At 40.9% G+C, this 23,299-nt stretch overlaps 1 protein-coding gene across 8 annotated transcripts in view; it reads right to left on the minus strand.

The window, feature by feature from the left end:
* Positions 1-23,299, minus strand: part of HERC1 (HECT and RLD domain containing E3 ubiquitin protein ligase family member 1) — a 104,348-nt gene that overhangs the window by 23,970 nt on the left and 57,079 nt on the right. For 5 of the 8 annotated variants that reach the window (XR_007900290.1, XM_051770446.1, XM_051770447.1 and 2 more), the window contains exons 26-50: positions 22,353-22,624; positions 21,812-22,027; positions 21,606-21,726; positions 20,419-20,656; positions 19,306-19,499; positions 17,987-18,142; positions 17,662-17,768; positions 17,325-17,435; positions 17,067-17,243; positions 15,885-16,124; positions 15,609-15,692; positions 14,623-15,143; positions 12,280-13,055; positions 11,314-11,512; positions 10,237-10,397; positions 8,642-8,758; positions 8,225-8,456; positions 6,934-7,058; positions 6,462-6,682; positions 4,253-4,521; positions 3,755-3,807; positions 2,330-2,530; positions 1,568-1,742; positions 1,093-1,363; positions 428-641 (exon numbers count right to left, since the gene is read on the minus strand). Coding sequence is in view for 7 of the 8 variants with exons in the window: in XM_051770446.1 (XP_051626406.1) it covers positions 428-641; positions 1,093-1,363; positions 1,568-1,742; positions 2,330-2,530; positions 3,755-3,807; positions 4,253-4,521; positions 6,462-6,682; positions 6,934-7,058; positions 8,225-8,456; positions 8,642-8,758; positions 10,237-10,397; positions 11,314-11,512; positions 12,280-13,055; positions 14,623-15,143; positions 15,609-15,692; positions 15,885-16,124; positions 17,067-17,243; positions 17,325-17,435; positions 17,662-17,768; positions 17,987-18,142; positions 19,306-19,499; positions 20,419-20,656; positions 21,606-21,726; positions 21,812-22,027; positions 22,353-22,624 (5,451 nt within the window). In the remaining variant the exon portion in view is untranslated. The remainder of the gene's footprint in view (positions 1-427; positions 642-1,092; positions 1,364-1,567; positions 1,743-2,329; positions 2,531-3,754; positions 3,808-4,252; positions 4,522-6,461; positions 6,683-6,933; positions 7,059-8,224; positions 8,457-8,641; positions 8,759-10,236; positions 10,398-11,313; positions 11,513-12,279; positions 13,056-14,622; positions 15,144-15,608; positions 15,693-15,884; positions 16,125-17,066; positions 17,244-17,324; positions 17,436-17,661; positions 17,769-17,986; positions 18,143-19,305; positions 19,500-20,418; positions 20,657-21,605; positions 21,727-21,811; positions 22,028-22,352; positions 22,625-23,299) is intronic. The other 3 variants (XM_051770443.1, XM_051770444.1, XM_051770445.1) reach the window with 3 other exon arrangements.

A 23,299-nucleotide genomic window follows, 5' to 3' on the forward strand; every position in this document is an offset into this window, starting at 1 on the left:
GTTGCTGTCACTGTCGTGTCCTTCCCTCTCTATCCCAGCAACAGCAGCTGCTCCATGGCTCCCTGATCTCTCCAAGCACAGGCAGCACGACTTTCTGATCAGACACAGAACAGTACTTGGGTGGCAGCCATCACCTGTTACTCCCCCTAGTTTCACCAGGAGGCACAGTCAAGGCTCAATGTCTCAGCTCTATGGCTTTGAATAACACACATTCTGACTGTTTTTAAAGATGCAATTATGTAATAAGATTGTAATTCTAATTAAAATGTCTGTCATAAACTGCAAGATTCCTTTCATTAAAACAAGTTTTGTACATTTTTCAGAGTACATCTATTTAGACATTTTTCTAGCAAGTCTCTCCCTTACATTTAAAAATGAGGAACTCAAGACTTAATGATCAACATTTAAAAACAAAGCTATATCATACCTTTCTTTTCAATTTCAGCTTTATCATAGTTTGGCCTCAGTTTGGCCCCTTTGTCTGCCAACAATGCTACAAGTGCTTGAGTAACCACAAAATTTGGAGATGTGACAAGTTTGTTTTCTTCTGCAATTCCCCTTAAAAAACTTGGCAAAAATTTTCGCTGAATTGGATCATCAACTGTTGTCAAGTTCACACCAGTTGCTGCAGAAATCAAATTCTAGAAAGAAATAATTGAAGATGATAATTATTTATTGTTCTGGTTATCCAAAACAAACAGAAATAGAAATTTTAGAGAACCCTTTCAGTTGGATAAATCAGGCAGAGTTTTAAAGGTTTCTATTTTTTTTTCCTGTGCTCTACACAGAGTTGACTCAGGAAAAAAAAAACCCAGAACCTAACCAGAAAACCCCTATGAAAACAAAGAGCACACCCATTTTCCTCACTTGAAAAGAGTACTCAGCAAAAACATGTATAGTTACTTGATTTTTACTAACAATAAAACACAGCCTTGTGCAAAGCCATAAACAAGAACTCTAAGGAGATCCTCAAACTGAGGTCAGTCTCATCCCAGTTCAGAAGCTAGAATGGTCCATATGTACAAAAGGGATTGCTTCATCTCATGTAGAGGTAGTTTTAAGGAAGTACTGCAGCTCAGAGAACAGTCCTACCTGTGTACACAGCTGCACCAGCAGCTTTGCAGCACTGGGAGTGTTTGATGCCAAGCACCCAACTGCAGTGCTCAGGTAGGCAAGGCAAGAGATGGGCTTGCTTGTTTTGCTGTGGATGCCCCTGGATCTCTCTGCTGAGCTGGACACCGTGGATGGGCTGGTGGAGAGCCCTGCCCTCCCCGCCGCCGCCAGGCACATCAACCGCACCAGCGTCCGGATGTCCGTCAGTCCCAGGGATTCCAGCCCAGCTGCCAGGCTGCAACTGGAACCACTGTGAAAATGGACAGAATGGTTAAAAGAACAAAATCAGCAGAACTCTTCCTCTCGGAAGTATTATGTAAGTACATAAAATGAGAATCACTTCCCCAAAATGAGAATCACTTCCCCAAATAGCTTAAAATCACGTCTTATCAAACATAAGTTGGTAACTGGTTCTGAAAGAAAAGGTAAAAGTGTTGCCAAGGATGCCACCGACCTGACAGACAAAAGTGAGAGTGCTCTCATAACCATGGTTCTTGCCAGGAGGACTTGGGCAGCAGCTGTGACTCTCCTCAGAGCCATGACGCGGTCGTGTGGATTCGCCAGGGCAGCTGCCTGTTCTCCCAAGGTTATCCTGCCAGAGGAACTCTTCTCTATTGAGCCGTGGCAGCCTTGGAAATAACAATGATTTGCATTAGTGTTTAAAGAAAACCAAAACTTTACCATACAGTAATAAGCACAGAAGCAAATATGGCCTAAGTTCATAAACTATTCATGCATTTTTCACTATTTCATACAGAACTACATAGTGATAATGACTGAGAGGAAAATACACTCCTGAAATACACTCCATAATTTAATCATTCCTCAATTTCATAGATGAGAACTACTTGACAATACTCAAGTTAATTTTAACTTCTCTGTTTCCCTTTTCCGTCAGACAGGCCTACTTGGAAGTCCCAACTTAAATCCATTCTTTGAGTGCAAAACATGCTACTGACATTCACTGTGGGCACAATTTTATTGGCAAATTTAAGCTTCAAGCTTCCTGGCAATTTATAATCCTCATTGCTCTCTCTAACTCCCCTAAAATAAAAGGACAATTTAGAGTTTGTCTTTCCTTTCTCGTGGTGGCAGGAAGGAAACACTGTCAGACTGTTTCTGCACTGCCCCTACAAAAATCACACCAAAGAGGAGGTGGTGGGGGTGGTATTATGATGATTATTTATTCTTTGAATGAAATGGATTTTAAATTTACCTATTTGCATCAGTGTTTCTTCCATGCTGTTGGTGGCTGTGACCATTGCAACTGAAGCCCCCAGGGGGTCACTGTCAGGGAACTGGACAGGTTCGGGGACAATGCGCCGATCATTTAACCCAAGAGGTCCAGCCAGTAACTCAAACTCTTCTTCTCCTGTCAGCTTTTCATCTTCATCTACATCTAACATATCCCAGTCTTCTAGAGTTGGGGAAATAGAATGAGACTTGGTTACAAAAGCTAGAATATTAAATAATTCCAATTAATTAAAAAAACAGTGCAAGGTACAAAACGTGTATTGTCATTTGCAACACAGTAAGTCCTAAAAACTCATCTTCTGATGTTGACATAGACACAACAGAGTAAATGAGAAAAATAAAATCCAGCTCTTGCCCCTCTCTATTCAACTTGATCTTTATATATACTGCCCAAAGGTTTCATGGAAGACTCTCTAAAGTATCAAACTAGCTGTTGTTTGAAAACACAGAAACTGGAGGTCTCCACATGTAGCACAAGACAACTCCAAAACCTGGAATACAGTGAAAAGCACAGACATACAGCTGTGCTTTAAATCATGGTAACAAGTGCATATGCCAAAGGACTGAAGAATAAATACAGATATTAAAAATTCCTGGTCTTTATATTTATCAAAAAAGTAGGCATGAGTCCACAGGTTATAATCAGACACTCAGGTTTTTGCTTTTCCTTCCCAGGGGGAAAAGAAAAAAAAGAAAAAAAGGGAAAAAATAAAAAAGGAGCATTATAATTGCAACTCATTAAATTCCATCCACTTCCCAACCATTTACAAAAGAAGTTAACTTATATTTTCTGGTCTCCCCTGCTCTGTCTCACTCCACACAGTAGAATCCAAACACCTTTAATCTATTGGCAGATGGACTTGCCCAAATACACAAATGTGGTAAATCACACAGCTGCCATCATGCAGCTACAGAAAGGACCAGAATCAAAGAACCATCTGGGAAAGCTTTTCTACAGACACTAGAAATAATCTGTTTAAAGTGAAAGTCTCTCCCAGGACAAAGGCAGAAAAATTAAGAACAAGCCTAATGGCAGACCTTTGGACACTAACTTACACTAATTTCTCCCACAAAGGCAGTTGAAGGAAAGTATTTGAACATAAGGTTTTGCATGTGCAGTTCTAGACATAACACCTTCCCACAACATCTTATCACCCCAAGTCAGGTATTTGCCATTTCAGCTGCTTAGATGAAAGATGGGGGGGGAGGAGGGGAGAAAAAAATCACTGAGGTTTTTTCTGATTTGAACTAAAAAAAACCCTCCCAAAACTAAAATACTACATCTAATTGGGAGATCTAAAAATATACCTTTGTGTACAGTTTCAGGTTCATTTGCATGGAAGTACTTTTATGAAAAAATAAATCACTGTGCAACTTAAAAACTTACCTTCATAGACACTGTCTTGTTTACCTATCAAATCAGGAGCCTGGCCTTTGTACCTGTAGGAAAAAATAACAAAGAAAATTACTGAATGGCTCTAATATTTTGCAAATATGCATAACAATTTTAAACTTGGTTCCCTATTAAACCTAACCTTACTGTTACATCTACATGTATTTATGAATGATTCTGGAAATGGCTAGTAAGAGAGAAATAGATAAGAGAGTCTAAAAGTATATGTGAGTGGAGGAGGGAAGAATTTTGCAGTACTAATGTGAGAAAAGCCCACAAAAAATACTGGAATTGTCAGACAAAATTGATAACAAGTTTCCAAAAGTCAATAAGAAGTGGGCAAAATCCCAAGAAATTATTCCCTGGTTTTCACTTAAAACCCAGAAATATCTAGTTCACCTTCTGTTCTAAACAGGCGTTTGCTGAACACAGTGCGAGATTTTAAGGCTCAGGAAATCCTGCTGGGAATTCCACTGCCCTCCATTTCTGTACCTTTCGGAAGTTGATGTTTTGGATTTACTCTTCAGGGCCAAGTACTTCTCCCTGCAGATGCCACACAACAAGTAGTAGGGATTGCCACTGCCACACTCGCCCCCGAACCAGCCGTCCACGTAGGAGCCGTTGCTGCGATAGCCCTGCCGGTTGGCGCTGCGCCCGCAGCCAGGGTGGTTCCTCTTCATGTGCTGGTTGAAGCTCACCACGCTGGACTCACACAGCTCACAAACCACCACTTCTTCTCTGTCTTCAGACTCACAAACGTGCTGCACAGGAAGATTTGCACACGTTATTTGCACGGAATAAATACCTTTGTGTTAGATGCAAACCACGCCGGTGATCTTAGGCGGGTGTTCCGGCACGTTTCTGTGACACACAGAGTGATACTTATATGCTCAACTTGCACAAAGCAAAGCAGCATCACAGAATGGCTGATACTGGATGGGACCTCTGGAGATCACAGAATCACAGAATCAGCTGGGTTGGAAGGGACCTCTGAGATCATCAAGTCCAACCCCACTGTGGTTCCCAGCCTATGGCACTGATGCCACATCCAATCTCATCTTAAAAACCTCCAGGGATGGAGAATCCACCACTTCCCTGGGCAGCCCATTCCAATGACTGATTACCCTTTCTGTAGAGAATTTCTTCCTAATATCCAACCTAAACCTCCCCTGGCAGAGCTTCAGACCGAGCCCTCTTGTCTTGTTGATCGTTGCCTGGGAAAAGAGACCAACCCCCACCTGGCTACACCCTCCTGTCAGGGAGTTGTAGAGAGATCATCTCATCCAACTCCCCCTACTCAAGCAGGGCCACCTACAGCCCAGGACCTTGTCCAGGTGGCTTTTCCATATCTCCAGGGATGGAGACACCACAACCCATCTAGGAAACCTGGGCCAGTTCTTGGACATTCTCACAGTGAGGAAGTGTTTCCTTATTCTCAGAGGGAACTTCCTGTGCTTCAGTTTGTGCCACTGGCTCTGCTTCTGTCACTGAAAAGAGCCTGGCTTTACACACTCCCTGCAGGTATTTAGACACATTAGTAAGATGACTCCCCTGAGTCATCTCTGCCCCAGGCTGAACAGTCCCAGCTCTCTCAGCCTTTCCTCACAGGAGAGATACTCCAGTCCCTAAATCTTCCTATCTACCTTTCATTGGACATAATGAAAAGAAGACCATCTCACAACAGGAAAAACATTTGGAAGTAAAGTTTCAGAGGAGATAGTTTCCTATTCGATTTCAGATTGACTCAAAATTCTTGTCACATATAACTTTTCACATACAACCCTGTTCACACTCAACACTGTCTTTATGTGGTTCTCCTCAGAACTAGTCTGAAACTAAATCTAACAGAGAAAAGGAACCCTTTGTTGTTTCAGACAATCAGATTTTACGTTTACTGAGCAACAACAACCAGTATTTGTGTCAGTAAATTGCAAAGTTTTACCTCAATATGAAGTTCATTTTGCTATAACTACATTTCTGTCCTAAGACAGGAATTTCATTGAGGTGTCTCAGTGAAACAAGTGCTCTGAAAAATTTAATATGCACACTGAAACTTGCTTCCATATTGAAGTCAGGTAACATCATAATTAGGAGATGAAAGCTTAGTCTTATGGGTTGATTGTCTAATTTGACACAGATAATCCAAAGATTACCAAACTGCTGCTATTACATTTCTCTTCCACCTCAAGAGTTTTTTACTGCTCTACACAACAATTCAGTGAGGACTATCACCACATCCTTCTCAGAGAATAAAATACATGACACGATTAAATTAAGAAAAACTGATTTAAGTGTGAATGATGTTGCTACAGATCAGATACTATTAGCAGTAGCAGCAGAAGAGGCATTTAGAACTGTGTTATCTCACACAGCTAAGCCATCTGGAAACACCTACTTGATTTCTAATTGATATCATCAGAACAACTATACATACATCACAATGTATGCTAGTTGTGTTCTCATTTTTAAGGGGAGGGAGAAGAAAAACTACACAGGTGGGGAAGTGCCGAGCGAGAAACACAAGAAAACACTAGTCTTAATCTAGAAATGAAGCTACAGAACACAAAAAGATTTTAAGCACTGCTGGCATTTAGACATATCTTCCAACAGGATATAAGCTTTCACATGTTACTTCAAATTCACAACTACGAGCATGCAAAAAGCAGTAAGTTAAAGCAGCCCCCGCTGCAGTCACACACACCCAGGTAGGCCAGTCCAATACCTCTGGGATCCACATTCCCAGAATATCATTATCACTAGCCAGGTCTTGCCCAAACATGGCTTCCATCGCTTCATCATCAAGGTCAATCTCCAGCTCCTCATCCAAGTTGAAGTCATAAAGTGCCCCTGGATCCTGCTGCAGTGATATCCCCTCCCGGCGGCTCTGGTTCCTGTGGGCCTGCACGGAGCGGTACAGTCCCGCTCAAGGGAGAAAAAAAGGAGAAACAGGAAAGCAGAATTTTTATTTTACATATAAGAGAGACAGCTGTACTTTCAACTTTCTTTTTTAACTCTTCTGCTAACCATAATCTACTTATTACCACATGAAACACTTAAATACACACTGATACACATGTGAGAAGGAGTTTTCTAGACTTCATGCTGAGTGCCAATCCCCCTCCCGTTCCCTCCCTGGTTCAGCCAAGCCCTGCTGTGTCTCTGAGGGCACTTACCAGCCCGTGCCAGCAGTGTCCGGGCAGCCAGGTCGAATTTGTGCCTCCGTGTCACGGCCGAGCGACTTCTGGAGGGAGGGCCACTGGCAGAAGCTGCATTATCCATGTGATCCATATTATCAGGGCTACAAGAATTTGGAATTTACAGGTAAGTCAAACCAAGTTTTAAACAGCCACATACCGTAAGTAAGGAAAAATATCAAAGCCATATTTAGGAGCAATTTTTCCTTTCTTTCATGGAAGGAAAAAAAGAGGACTTTTGAGTTCAAGAATATTCAGTCCCACTGAGCATGTATTTACTGTGGGTTTGCCTGTGACATTTACCTCAAACAAATCAGGTGCAGCAATGTCAATACCTATCTGATGCCTTCCATAGTGCCTGAGCACTGCAGAAATTCTGGGAGAGCACTCATCTCTATGTTAACTACAGCTTGAACTAGGTTTCTTCTCATTTTTGAAACAACATCTCTGTTGTTGCTCACTGAGTCAATCCCCCTTTTGCCCCACACCTTTTGCAAAACACAAATTTAAGTTACTTAGTAACACCTGTTGCTTCTTTTATTTCTCCCAACTGAATCTGAGTTCTCCATGAACTGACAGCTGATGTGGGACAAAGTAACAGAGGAATAAAAACACTTATCTCGGTAGGACTGAGGAATGTGAACAAGTGTTCTCAAAATGTATCTTGTAACAGTCATCCTCTCTATTAACAGAAATGCTGGTATGGTTCCTGAAAGGGGTCACTTAAAAGTGTAACCACTACTTCCAGGATTTAAAGAAACCCAACAAAACAGCAACGAGAAAGAACCCACCAAAGCCCCCCAAAAGAAACACCTTCTTCTTTAAGAGATAGTTTATCTCTAAGGTTGTGAAGGTGACTGAGAAAGTAAACTTCAATTCAGTTTCATCTGCTCTGGACAAACCAAGAATTAATTTAAAAAGAAATATGTATAAAAATTCCAGTTCATGTATAAACTGCAGGGAAAGAAGTAAACCAATGAAGTTTTGCTTTCTTACTCCATCTTTTAGTTAAAATGCAATTATAAGCCCTCATTTTTTTCATTCTTCCTTTCTCTTTTTTTTTTGAAGGAAACATGTTTAGTTACATTCTTGCTCAGTACTGGAAAACAAATTCACCATGTACACCTAATTTAATTGCACCTTTGCTCCTACTCGTGCTGTAACAGAATTCCAAAGCAGCACCACAGTAACACTCTGTCAGCAGCACTGAACTTGTGAGATGTCCAGTTTCAGGAACATCACAAGCAACGACAGAAAAATGACATGTTACCTCTCACTAAAGCCTTCCTCCATTTCAGTGGCATCAGCAGAAGGGATATCACCTGGAGACTGCAAATAACAATGGTCACCAGACTTCCCACCACTGCCAGAGACAATTGTCCCGTGCCGGGACTCCGCAGTCCCTTCGGACTGGGGCTCCTCATCGTCTTCATTGCCAGGGTGCTCTATCATCCACATGGCCAGGACTGTGATATTCTGGGCATCTGCTTCTCCTCTGGCACCTGAAAGCAGGGGAACCACACTTCAGACCTGTATTTTATCACTGATGGTTATTAAAAAAAAACCACACAATCATTTTTTCCCCATAAATGGTTACAGAACTTAAAAATTAAGTATTCTATTGGAAAAAAGTGTTCCATGTGTTTTCAGTTTTTCAGTTTGAACTGCTACTATAGTTCTAGATTACCTGTAGCTTCCATAGCTTTGGCAATTTGCCTGAGGGAGAACCCCATTTCCAGCAATGGCACAGCGATGGCAGGAGGAGGAGGGGATGTGGAGAGTCGGCTGCTTGGATCAGACAAAGCTTAGAAGAGAGAAAATGTTACATGTAAAGTGCATAAATCTTTCTTTAGTGGTACTTTACTAGACCTTACTTTGACACATCAGCTTCACATAAGGGAATAACTGCTCTCAACTTTTCTCTCTATTATTTTTCCACAAACTAAGATACTTTCTGTAATGCTACTGACAACAGATTATCTGTGCCTCTGCTCAAGTAGGGTACTGATGATAGTCAAAGAACTATTTCTTTTAAGACATTTCTATTATTTTCATTTAAAACTGTATCAGATTATCTATTTGATCTATATTTAGCTAACCTAGGTAAGTTATCCTCGTCCAAATCATCAGGATTCCCAAATGTGATGAGATCACACCAATACACATTCCTCACAAGGGGCAGAAAGAGACCTCAACTAAGCTGGTAATGCACCTGAAAAATTTCTTTGCAGATGGTGGCTACATTTCTGTGCAGACAGTCTTTGGAGAGACTCTAGAAAGGTCAGTTACTTCCCCAAAACCACAGTTAATCATTATCATTTGCCATAACAGTGAAGTCTGATGAGTGAAGGCAACAAAGCACTAACAGACGCTGTTGTAAAGACTGTATCGTGACTAGAAGCAAGTCATCTCATAATTAAGAAAAGAAAAAAAAGGGGACATGAAACGGAGTAGAGCAGTTGCTATGCAACAAATGAAACTGCTAAAAAACCCAACTAATAGCTTGGATGTAAGAGCAGGAATAACAAGTTTCTCATTCGAGAGTTTTAAAGCACAGACTCTGTTTCTCAGCATGAATATGAAATCTGGAGAACATACTTCACCTTGGACTCTTTTGCTCATTTAATAAAACACATACATATGTATTTTCTTTCTAGTGTTGTTATCTCCTCTGCACCACAACACTCATTAGTGCTCTTCAGAAGCTCAAGACTTCACTCAACAATTTGCTGTCTCCATTTATTCCACGTTTCTGTTTCTGCTTTGAAGCCTCCCATTCCCTTCACAAGATTCAGACAGGAGCATGAGGACCCCATGAAGGTTGGACAGCCCTTTCTATGTCATTAGTTATAATTAATTGCAATGAGCTATACTGGTGCATGTATCATAAAATACACCAATTCTTGTTTTCTACATAGTATGTGATCTAACAAAAGTTAGAAAATTAGTGCATGTAACAGTGGCACACAACCAAGGAAGCAAGCCCAAATCAGACTGACATTTTGAAGCAATTACCAACAATACTGCATTCTGGTTTTATACATGCAGTTTGTAATCCAATCCACAGCTCTCAAAAACTCCTTTCATTTGCTTGATAAAGTCTACAGCTAGACAATTTACATTTTTCTCATGCTAAGATAGTCACCAAAAGGTTTTCAACAATGCTTTGAATGTTAGGTTGCCTTAAAAAGAAACTGGGTTGGTTTTCAATCTTTGCAATCCTGTCACTGAGCTCCTGGCAATTTACTGACTTGTCCACATCTCCATCTACACTAAGTTTACCTGTACGATTGGCAGGCCTGGCAGACTGGGAATCAGGGGAAGTCAGACTTTGTCTCCTTCCAACCTCATCTGAAGGAGATGTTGGCAAAGAAGATATTGGAGGAGTCTGAGCACGTCGTGCTGGAAGCACAGTTGTAGTCGGGTAACTGGAGAACATTTGCCTTGAAAATAAAACAATACATATTTATGTCAAAAAGAGCTATGCTGGAAAAGGTCTGACACAAGAAATGCATCAAGTTGGAGTGCACTTGGCAAATCCTACCTTACAGCAATTGTGTTTTGTAAGGGTAAGGCACAACACACACATGGAGACAAGCCCAGAAACCCTGTCAGAACAGTTCATTCCTACCAATTTACCTGCAACAATAAATTCTAAGTATGCACCTAAAAATCCCCTGCCAGACCAAGGGCTGTCCTAGGAGATAAAAGATAAGTAAACATTTTTCTCATTTCCCCAGTTTGTTCAGAACTCAGGCAGAGTAATAGATCAGGTGAATATTTTATTTTCCCTGTCCTGGTACAAAGACATTGTTCTGGTTTTTATCAAATTATATCTGCAAAACCTCTAAGAATTAATAAACTTAGAACAGGACTCTATGCTATGATTTTGTTCTACATCACAAATAGCCTCTGCAGATTAACCAGGTTTATCTTCCATTTCAGTAAGTGAGGTAAGATGAAACAATGCCTTAGCTTACAGGATGTTACCTACCAACTAAAATCTACTCTGGTTTGAGAATCAACAAACATTTGTTAACAATACAGAATTTCAGAGATCTATGATTTAAACTGTATAAAATAAACATGAGAACTGAAGGACAACTTAAGGAAGGTATTTTCTCCTTCCTGAAGAACTCAGATACTACATATACATACAGTGCAGAGTAAAAGCTTAACAGCTTTTTATTTCTAGTAACACAAAGCCTGCAAAGCAAAGTAACTAATTAAACTCTGCAGAGGCAGTTCTTGACAAACATTAGCATTTTCAAAGGCTTCTCTAAAGACATATATTGTATATAAACCACACAATTGGTTCCCTACACCCACAAAATCCTACATGCTGATAGGGTATTTTACCTAAGAAGACTGAGAGGCATAACCCCAGGTGATTCTGAAGCTGGAACTGTTTCTGTATCAGTCACTGGAGTAGTAGCAGTGGTTGTATCCTCCAGGGAGCTGCTCATGAAAGATGTTGTGCTGGAAGCAGAAGGGCTGGTTGTAACTGGAGTCTGGGCTTGCTGAGACTGATCACCTTCTTCTACTTGTTGCTCCACTTCTGCAACAGATAAGAGGACGTTACAGCAACATTAATATAATGCTGTAGAGCAAAACAGTAGTCAGGGCTAGACATCCAACTTTCAAAAATAACTCTGATTATTCAAAATTCTCCCCAGAGAAGGGGGTGTGCAGAAATACACCCCATACAAGTACTTCTGCTGCCAGTAACTCATGGACTGATGGAAAAATCAGCCATTGAGTTCTTGCTTTTTTGACATCAACACAAGGTAAACAGCAAACAAGACATTTACTTCCACCAGATCTTATGATATTTAGATTCATGGTTGTAACAGCCAGGATTATTCTCAAAACAGGCAAAAGGGAAGAGGTCCTAGGCATGGAAACAGAGCTGATTAACTATAAAGCTATCTTTATCTCAGCTGTCTGAGTAACATTTTTTTAACAGGGTTTTTTTGTTGGTTTAGAAGGAGTGCAAATCCTTCTGATAAGTATATACAGAACTGTTCATTTTTAAAAAGTATTAAAGACAAATTAGAAACTCCTATATTTCTGATTGACTGATATACATTCACTATTTATTTTAATAAGGAATTTGAGAAAAGGCAAAAAAGTCAGTATTATGTTTATAAAACAGTAAAACTGTTTTGCAAAATTTCTCTGTCCAATTAAGACTCCTCCAAAGCATAACCACTACAAAATTACAAGACTATGTTATTTGTATTATCATTGTTGCTAATAATTATAATATAAATTAAAAAAAAAAAAATCAATGTAGCCCTATACTCCATGATTTTGAAAATGTACCTGGTTTAAGTCTGCCACCAAACTGGTCCTCCAGCAGCCCATGAACCACTAACTTGTAGATCATGGCTTGTGCCCGTTCCAGGTCTGCCAGCCCCAGGGCTCTCTTGATGGGCGACCGCATGACTGCCCGTTTGACCATGTGCCTCATGAGGAACTGCAGGGCAGCCCTCATCTCCACATCTTCATGGACCACTGGGGAACTGGCACAGTCCGAGTTGTGCCCGTTTTCTGCCAGCACTTTTGGTATCAGCAGCAGCTCAGCGTACTTACTGCAGCTCAGGAGAACGCTAAGGGACTTCATGGCCCCCAGGTAAAGGTAGGACAGCTGCACAGCCCTGATTTCTGACTGCACTATGTCGTGACTTCTTGGACTGTGTTCGTGATTCTTTTTTCTTCCTTCCCCAGGCTGGTGCTGGGATTCCATACCTAGTGTCGAAGGTTCTAGAGAAAAGGAAACAATTTCATTGTCTGACTTGGAGCTTGTAGCACCATGTCCTTTGCTCTCGTCAGCGCTTGGTCCTAAGCGTGTGTCTGATCCAGCATCACCCTCCGCCTTCTGGTCTGCTTCCCCTTTATCTTCAGACTCATGTCTGTGTTTTTTCTCGTGTCTCTTGGTGCTTTGCTTGCCCATGTCTTCATGAATGCCAGTCAGATAGGTAAGGTCCAGCAACACAGTAGCTGTCAGCCCACGGAATCTTGCAACATCAAAAGGTAGTGGTTCACAGGGCTCCAGATTATACAGTGGGGTATCACTAGGCGACCAAAAAGTTGGGAAGCTTTAATAAAGATCAGAATGACACAGGAAAAAGCAAGTGAGGGAGAGACAGGAGGAAAGTACAGGAAATAATGTAGGCAAAGTAAGATGTAAAATATATCTGATAAAATAAACCGATTCTAAAAATCAAATGCAAACAGGGGAAAATGAGGTTATGACCAGAAAACAGGGAGATATGGTTTCAAAGCAAAGGCAACAAAGCATACACAAGTTTTCAATAAGCATTGAAACCCAGAAGTCCCACAGAAGCTCTCAATTCTGTGCTGACACAGGCTTTGGCTAGATTATTTAGAGGTATGTAACAGGCTTCTACTAAGAAAAACTACCTTAAGCCAAATTTTATCATCATACCTGAGCTGAATCTGTGCATAGATACAAAAGCTTATAAAGGAAAAAATTTCCACATGAAGGAAAAGCTTTGATGGACCTCATGTTCCTGTTCAAGTATTCATGACCACACTACTGACAGCTTATGATAATTCTGTCTCTGGTATGTCAGGACAGATTACCTGGTGAGGGCAGTGATTTTAAAAACACAGATCAGAAAACCCAATAGACACAGAGGTCTATCTGTCATCTACATTCACTGGTATCTTCTGGTGATATTTAGGACTGTTACACTTGACTAATTTTCACTTGAAGCAGGACAAAAATTCACCAGTCCATATTTCCATGCGTCTTGTATTTTCCACATATCCAGCAGATAAATGACTTTTAAATCTTCCTTTTATTATCCCAAAATGTTTTCCCATCTCACAATATAAACTTCTAGCTCAAAATGAAAGCAAGCTTTAGCCTGGTTTTAATGAAGAAGGTACACTCTGAACTTAACTCAATACCTTACATCAAGTTCAAGTGCTGTACCACTTCACTCAAATCATGGTTCAAGTTATTTTAAGGGCACACTTACTTTAAAGCTATACTGTCACATGGGCGTATTCGAAAGAATTTATATCTGGAACTAAATCAATTGCACTTCAGTATATTTAGTTAAAGTGACAACAGCCTTTGCAAAGACAAAACAGACACAATGCTGCAACAGTTCTAGGAGGCAAACTGACTTGAGCTATTTCAAAATGTAATTTTTTTTTTTACCAACAGTAAAAAAAATAAATAAATAATTAGTGCTCAATTTCTCCACAAGGTTGTGGTTCAGCTACAGGCAAAAGTAGTTTAAGAAATTAAATGAATCAAATCTTTCCACACAAAACCACAGGCAAGTCCTGTGAGAGCACCAGAGAGCCCAGAGAAGCCACTGGCTTCGTTTTGGAGTTTCCTTCCCTTAGAAGGGGAAAAGGGGGTATCTCCCTCCACTCTCCTCCCTGGCCCTCACCATCCTCAGCAGAACAGCAGCTCCACACTGCTCACACCTAACACAGGGGCACTCCCTGGGCTCTCTAAGGCAGGTCAGACCCTGAAGGAACCCCACTTCAAGGCAGCACTAACTTCAATACCGCTCAAGTCTAAACTTACAATAATTGCTCAGCACGACTCTAACACGAGACGAATTGTTACTTCTGAAGATTTCCAAGCACCACTGGGCTGAAAAGCGCAGGAAATGCACATACCTGATGGTGATCTCTGCTTCATCCCACTGCACCTTGGCAGAGGTGCTGCCTTCCTTGACCACCCCCAGCAGGGTGGCGTGCCGGCCGGTTTGCTTGTGCACGCAGCGCCCTCCGACCCTGAGCCCGGCGTCCACCCCTCCGATGACGGCCAGCACGGGCCACACCTCCGCACACAGCATCTTCAGCTGCAGCTCCGACAGCTCGGCCAGGCCGTGCCGCCCGTGCTTGCCTTTCTCCTCCTCCTTGTTCTCCTTCTCCTCTCTCACCTCGCTCTCTTCCCGGCTTTGAACCGAGCGGCTTTTCTTGAGCTTTTGCCCTGCTTCTTTAAGGCAGGTTTTGATTTTGTTCAGCCTTTCCATCATCTTTTTGTTGATGCAGTGTGTCCAGCGGTCTGTGCGGTGCAGGATACGGATCAGCTGGATGGTGGCCTCTGCCAGCACTGCAGCCACGGGACTGCAGATGGGGTCCCCAGGCAGCAGGTCTCTGGGCGTCCCTCGCATCTGCATGTCGCAGATTTTCACCTGCGCGTTGGAAGGAATGGTGTCAAAGTTGTCTTCTCAACATACCTGAATAAGCTCTTTTCATAAATACAGGAGTCTTCTGAATAGAAATAATTACTAGCATTGCCTCTTTTTGCTTTCCTAATCCACCTGAACGCTGATCAAAACCTCCAGCCCTTCAAACTCAAGGATGCTGAAATTACAACAGTTGATGGTTTCTCACAAAAGGCTATCTAGAAATCCTGATAGTACATTCTGCCTGGTTTCTGGGGAACTGAATTTTTCATGCAGAACATTAAGTCTGTAAATGAATTCTAAATAATAAAATACATTTTGAATTTACAATAGATTACAATAGTTAAAATACTGTATTATCAACACGGTTTTGGTCAGAAATCCAAAACAGCACCACACAAGCTGCTCTGATGAATACTGACTTATCCCAGCCAAAATCAGCACATGCACACAGATGAACATTTAAGTTACCTTCTCTCCTGGATTACTGCTGTAGAACATAACACAAGGGTATAACTCAGCTGCATCCACATCTTCAAAAGCTAGTTTGGGCTCCTAGTGAAAAAACCAAAACAAAAACCCCTCCAACTCAGAACAACTTAACGAGCAAAAATATGAAACATGAAAAAGTTGTGTCTGTATTATAAAGGTTTTAAGTACAGAAACTATCATGAGTTTTAACCACCACCATGCCTATCCATGTCATATTACTGATGCAATTAAAAAAAAACAATTGATGTTAAATACCTCTCCGTTTTTCCCAAAGGAAATGGTTCTTGCTTCCATATCCAACACACACGTGATAAAATCTCCTTGGGTGAAGCTGGACAGGGTCAAAGTCTGCTCTCCATTGTGGTAGAGGTTGCCACTGTAGGCTCTGTAGAGCCACATATCCGAGGTGGTGCGATGGTTGAAGTCATGGACCGGCCAGCGGGAAACCCCCACACATGTGCCCTCATTGCCTCGATTCTCCTTCACAATGTAGAACTGGCAGGCAAAACAAACAGGGAAAAAATGCAAGAATATGCACTTGAACACACCGAAGCAACGAAAATTTTCCTTGCTCATCGGTATGTATACTTCTGTTTCTCTCAGAAGCTTTTAATAATAAAAATATTATAAGTTTATAAGGTGAAATCATGCTCCAGCTCTAAAATGACATCTTGGGTATAAGGTCAGTCACTGACAAGTCATTTAAGCTTAATGCACTAGTAATGAAGAAAACTATATGTAAATACACAAAGAAGTTGGGGAGGCGTTTCTGGACTCAAAACACACACACACAAGTTGGGCTACAAGTGCTAAAATAATATTACAGAAAGAAATAAGTTTTTCATCTCATGTTCACAGATTCAAGTGGGGAAAAAAAGTACAAGTGTTATGCTCAAATGCAGTACTAACAAGGATCACAAGTGTGTATGTATCTGTATTCCTAAAAAATTAAAATCACTCCAGATGGTGTATTAAAACACTGTTCTTGCCAGTCAGGCTGATGTGTCTTTTTGCAAGAAAACAATGTTTTGTGAAGTGTTTTTCTACAGAAAAAAAAATTCAAAATATACATATTTCAGCAGGTAACTTTTGCAAAACCAGGTACATTTGTGCTGACTGTGGATCTTAGGGACAAGTACCATCACCCTCTACAAACACACAACACACACTGACACTCTCCAACCTGTGTACTGAAATACTCAAATAGCAGCACTCAAAAGCAGCCACAAACTCTTCCCTTTGGACTGAAAAATCATAAAATCATAGAATGATTTAGATTGCAGAAGGTCCTTAAGATCAGAGTCCAACCATAAACATAACACTGCCATTTACTCAAGGGTGCTGTCATAAGGGAAAAAACACCTGCTGTTAACAAATCATAGCATATTTCCAAATCCAAGTGAGAGAAGTTAAGAAATGCACTTTTGTGCAACCCACCTTCCACTGGTAACACCCAGAAGTGACTCCAGTGGATGCTAAACCATATCCTTTGCCTCCACTTCCATGAGTCAGAATCTGCCCATTCTCCACTATGCAGCACTGAGCTTTCTCAGGATCAAAGGACACCTCTTGTATGGGAAGATTCTCATCCTCATCTTCAGACTCTCCTTGCTTCTACCAAAAACAGGACAAAACACTTGTGGTCAATGTGATTCAGGAGCATTCAGTCACGAGACAAAGTACAAGCATCGTTACCTGCAGCTTCATTTCCTGCTCTTTCTCCTTGATTTGGATGGCATGTTTGGCCTGAGCTATTGGAGTCTCCCACATGCAGTCAGACAGAAGTGAGAACAATCTCTCAACAACCTGGTGTATTGGAATAGAATTCAGATCATTTTAACTCCCAGATGAGGACAAGGAGCATTATATTGTTTTACTTTACAAATGTCAAAATATTTAGTGCTCTTGGATTAACAAAAATCTACACTGAGCCTCGCTAGACTGGATTTTGAACAAACTTAGGAAATGTTCTTAAGTTTAATGAGACTTTTAGAAGAAAGAGGTGTAATGGTTTATAACAAAATATAAAGACCTGAGCCATCTGATCATCTTCAACGCCAGATTCACACGCAGGTAACACGGCTTCCAGCACGTGAAGCGCCAGCAGTCTGGTCCTCAGGTTGCCAACCAAGGGAACTCCTGAAGATGGAACAACAGGTCAATAACCTGGAAGAGTCCTCTGCATCAGGCCTGCACCTGGCTACACCCTACCAGTGCCCCAAAGTGTAACTCCTGTGCACATCTACTCCAGCTAGTTCTGATTGTTCCCTGTGTACCACGTTCTAACAGGGCTTCATTGCTGGAACTGCCCCACGGAAACGCAAGTACCCACTGAGCACGTTTTGACCAGGTCATACCTGAGCAACACTTCTGAGAAGCAATGTTCAGGAGTACTTCTGTCCACTTGGGAGATGCCATTTTGGACTGAATTGCTTTTGAAGACACGACTCTACGCAGGAAAACAAGGAAGTCTCCCAGGTGCAGTTCTGCTGCGTGTTGCTTTCGCAGGGCAGCTAGAAAGGGAAATGAAAAATTTTCATTTAATATTACAACTCGACTGGCAGCCCTGTTACTGTTCTGTAGGTAAAAATGCAATGCTCAGTTATTCCATGGTGGCTGGCTGTGAACCTTGGCTGGCTGACAGGTGCCCACCAAGCTGTGTTCTCACTTCTGCTCCTCAGCAAGACAGTGACAGAAAATAAGACTAAAAGTTCATGCCTCAAGGCAAAGGAGCAAGACGGCCTTTTTTTTACCCTCATGGGCAAATAAGACTCACTTTGGGGAACAATCATTTAATTTATTGCCAATAAAAAGTAGAGGAGGACAAAATTAAAACATCTTCCATGCAACCACCCCTTCTCATAAGGCTGAACATCACTCCCAGCTCTCCTGCCTCCCCACCCAGTAGGGCAGTCAGGCAAAGTGGTTTTGATGCAAAACACTGAACTTCTTCCCACACTGATGGGTATTCCAAGGAAGTTCTAACATGAAAATGTCTCTGGAAAGACCTCATATCCTATTTTGTGATTAATTATCTTATAAATAATGTGATGGCTGATGAATTAACAAGTGAAGACCATTATAAGCACAAACAAAAACATATGTACACCTAAAACCAAGCTACAATTGATAATTCTTCAAACCCATAATTTCCACAGAAAATCAGAGTGTTCATTAAGGACTGCCAACAATGTGAAGATCTTAGTATTTCAGAAAATCTTTTCCTGCAGATTTTTTCATATCACAGAGTAGTGTCACCCTCTTACCATTCACTCAAACTGCAAAACTGCTTAAATACAACAATTTCCTGAATAAAGCTACACTTATTTGTAGTTTGAAATCCAGATAAATTCCTATGACCACATATATGAAAAACACTACCAGCAAATCATTGTTCAAGGGAAACTATACTCTCTTCCTAATTCCAAACCAGAAGGAGCAATTCTTATTCTCAGCCTGCTAGCATCCTTACATCACTTTATGCATCAATTCTTTATAAATCTGAGCAGAGTACTAAATTATTTGATGTCTTGAATCTAATTTACAGAGTTAAAAATTACCCAAAAAAAATCAAAACACAGTAGAGTTGATGAGGACTTGATGAGCATTCAGTAGCTTCTTCTATTATGCTTTCTGGTATTTTAGAACTGTAACAGAAATTATGCAAAATATTTACCTCTGAAGTCTCTCTTCTCATTATCCCCATTTGAATCTGCCTTTTTTGATTCCACTTCATCTTCCTCCCCTTCCCCTTCTCCAAAGGAAGCCATAAGCATCACACCAGCTTGAGATAACAAGTTCTTCAGCTGGCTGCATAATAAATCCAGCAAAGACTGGACCACCTTTGGGCTCAGTTTATCAGCATAGGTTCTGTACAGACACACAAAAAAGTAAAAAGAAGAGTATTTGAGAGCTGATCCAAGGAACAATAATTGCAGCAGGTTAGTTTTCCCCACCCTCCACCATAGGCTTGGATTATTACTTTTTTCAACCCTTTTAAAACACATTAAAACTAATATCTAATTAAACTAAAACTGTCTAAGCTTTGGAGTCAAAGGATACATTTGCAGTACTTCCTAGAGGAAAAAGAACGACTTTGTTAATTAATCATAATTCCACTGCAACTTCCAAGGATGAGGTGTTGTTTCCACAGTTTGGGGTATTTTTTTGGTTTAGGGTTACTGGAGTTTTTGATGTAAGGCATTTGGCAGGTAAATGCAATGTGTTGTTTGAACACTGACACAAAGATGCATGTACAGAATATCAAATAATAGTCTTGCCCCAAATAGAAAATTCTTTCTCCACTGGTGTGTACTGAGTTAAACTAAATATTTAAGTATTGATAGGACTTTGCATTCTGTTCCATGGTCTAGCAGAGGCCACTGTTCCTCAGCAAATTATTTCATATTCTGAAAAGCAGCACAGTGCAGTGCTCTGAAGAACTCCTACCACGTTATTGGTATTGCTTTTACACACCAACAGAAAGTCTTACCACATCAACTGAGCACATCTACACACAAAGCTGAACTAGCAAAATGGGGACTACTGAAATACAGTGTTCACAGACCACAGAGTTGTAACTATTCTGGTCCAAACACTCACTATTTAAATATACTTATAAGCCTTATGTGCATCTTTTCTATGAATAATGTGACTACTCTTTTTGTTCTGCCCTTCACTCACATACTCCAGAGCAACATTTATTGAGCTAAAGAAAGGTTATTTTTAAAGGGTGCTGAAGAGCTTAACAATTAAGTTTTCCAAAAGCAAGGGACCATCTGACACTCACCCCGTGGTGATGGCGAGGATCTGCAGGAGCCTCGTGCTGGCTACTTTCAGAGCTGTGCTGAGCTGAGAGATGCCAGTTTTGGGCAGCAGCTGCAGAGGCTGCCCCAGCATGGTGTCTGTGCCACACAGCTGGGACAGCACGTTCAGCAGCCCAGTGGAAATGGCCAGGGACACGTCAACGGGCTGGTAGTGCACGCTGAGAGCAAAGACCGTCACCAAGAGAAGGCGCTGCTGTGCCTCTGGGGTTAAAAGAGTTGTTTCTAATTAATTAGCTGCTTAGAGTAAGAACCCTAAGACAGAAGAACAGCACATTATTTTTTAAATACAATTTAATGAATTAAATTATCAAGGAAAGAGCGAGTCTTTGTCAGGTACTTTGAGGGAGTCTTTCTGATGTACCACTGTAGTCCCTTTAACTCAGTGTAACTCTCTGTCAAGGCTGCCCCAGGAAGAATATCATGCAGATCTAGTTTGTGATGTAAATGTTCTGAGGCTAAATCTCAAACCAGATACTTCTCTCTAGAGAAGGATAACTGGGTGAAATATTTCATTTTCTATGTGTACTTCACATGGATTCTCAAGAAATTTCTTTCAGTTCCATTTTAATTGTAAGTGAAACAGCAAAACAATTCAGGTAAGAATGCCCATTGGGTTCCACCAACAAATTCAAATTCCAGAGCTCTCTGCAGTGCTGAAGCTATTGGTCAGTGCATGTACAAAGGCACAAAGAGGTGCAGAGTTCAGCTATCCCTGAAGCACGTGGCAATATCTGGATATAGGACAGGACAAAGGGCTTTACAAAGAGGCAAGGTGCCCTGACCCTCAGGTTTGGGTTTAAAGAAAGCTCACTTCAACAAAGGAAGAGACTGGAGATTTCTCACCTCTTCCAAAAAATTGCTTTCTTATCCCTGAGAAACCTAAAAATCACTTTGAAGCCCCAAAGTCACAGGTGACTGTGGAAGATTGTGGTATGTGGAACAGAAAGGCTGAGAAGGCTTAAAATAAGAAGGTCTAAGTAACACTTGAGGAAAATGAAGACAGAAGAAGGTTAAAAAGTTTCTCTCTCATGAAAAGAAGTCAGATAATTCAGTGAATCCTGGTCACTAATACCAAAGGCTGCTTTGGTAAATGCACAAGCTGTTGTACTGTATAGCAGAGGACATATTTTGCAAATTTGGTTTCACTTACCTATGTGATGCTTATTAGCTTGCAGGGCTCTTTCTAAAGTAGCAGATAACTGCTGGTAGATTTTGTGCACAGCCACCTGGATTTCAATTTGAATACTTCTCTTGGCTGCTCTGATACCATCCTGGGCCAAATAAATAAATATTAGAAGGACTGATGCATTTTTATCACTCAGTTATTGAAACAGCAGAAACTCCTGAAGTACATACCTGGTAGTGATGCAACCTTACACTCTCTCCTTTGGCACCTGCATGTCCCACAGTGCCCAAACCAAAGCAGCCAGCAAGGAACTGGAGTCTAACAGAAGTAAGCAATGAAGAAGACTGAAATCCTGGGACTTGACGGCTCCCCATCAGTGGCACACTGCCTTTTTCCTCCATCCCTGACAGAAGCACCAAAATCTGATGAAGGGCTTCCAGACGAAGCTAAAAAATAAAGGCAGGCAAAAGGCAATATTTATTAAGTAGCCAATATCCCTAGAAACTGAAATTGGATCATCTCCAACTCTAAGTAAGGATGAACGAGGCAGCTGCTTTCTCCTTGACACAATTTTTTTTAAAAGGGCAATACTTTCAGTTTTGTTTTAGAGTTTATTTACAAAAAGTTCCCAGTTCCAGTGAAGATACTTAACAGAAAAGAAAGAAAAATGTAATTAATAGTTGGAATTTGGACAATGTTTCAAGAAAAAAAAAATCCCTAAAACAAGTATAATGTCTAAAGAACAAGAAGAATTGTTAAACTGAGATCTACCTCAGCCCTCAGCTGCTGCTGCTCCATTGCAATGATTGATGCCTGTGGGCTGGTGGACATGCTCTCCTCTGGCTCCTTAAATCCTGGGGAGTTCCCCACGTCTCCACTCACAAAGCTGACAACATTTTCAATCAAAGTATGAACTCCGAGGGATCTCGAGAGATCGAAGTCGGACTCCACGAACGAGTAGGAGGACGTGTACAACCAGTCCCTGCTGTGCTTCAGTCGGACCCAGGAGTCACTCAGAGATTCCACCTGGCTGTGAATTGCTCCTAAAGACACACACAGGGAAGTCTCTCAATCCCCACTCACCAGGTAACACATTCTGGCAGTAGGTAAAGACTGAACTGCTGCTATTCATACAGGTGGAAAATGAATATTCATGTTAATTATACCATGCATTAAAGCAACTTAGAGCAAAACACTTGATTTAAATTTACAGCAATTTCCCTAAAGAAAAGGCTGTATTTCTTTTCTATGTTAAGCAGTATTGCAACATGGTGCCAAGTGAGAAAACAAAAAGGCAGAAGCCACTCAAACTGCTCAGCTTAAAGCTAGAACACTGAATAAAATGCTCTGCAGCTAAATGACAAAATAGTAAAGAAAAGATTTGCTAAAACAGAAATTATGCACTTGGATATTTATTATATAGAGCAAGAATAGTTTTGGTTTTAATCAAGCCACTGTATTTCATGGTTTGGAAAAAGCAATGTTATTTTGGATGAAATATTTACAGAAATCATGATTGCAGATGGAACAGAAAGTATTTTAGACTAACAGAGGACATTTACTTTGACTCAAGAGAGACACATGTATATTAAATACTATCTCCAGCAAGTACTAGATCTGTATATTTGTCAGCTGGCCATTTCACAAGTCTATTTTCCAGTGTTTCCTCTGTCAATACACTGAAACTTTACCACCATCACTAACAAATAGCCTCCAAA

This window comes from Manacus candei, unplaced genomic scaffold (assembly GCF_025592945.1).
Source record: "Manacus candei isolate 608988 ecotype Guabito, Panama unplaced genomic scaffold, ASM2559294v1 h1tg000119l, whole genome shotgun sequence".
Classification (NCBI taxonomy): domain Eukaryota; kingdom Metazoa; phylum Chordata; class Aves; order Passeriformes; family Pipridae; genus Manacus; species Manacus candei.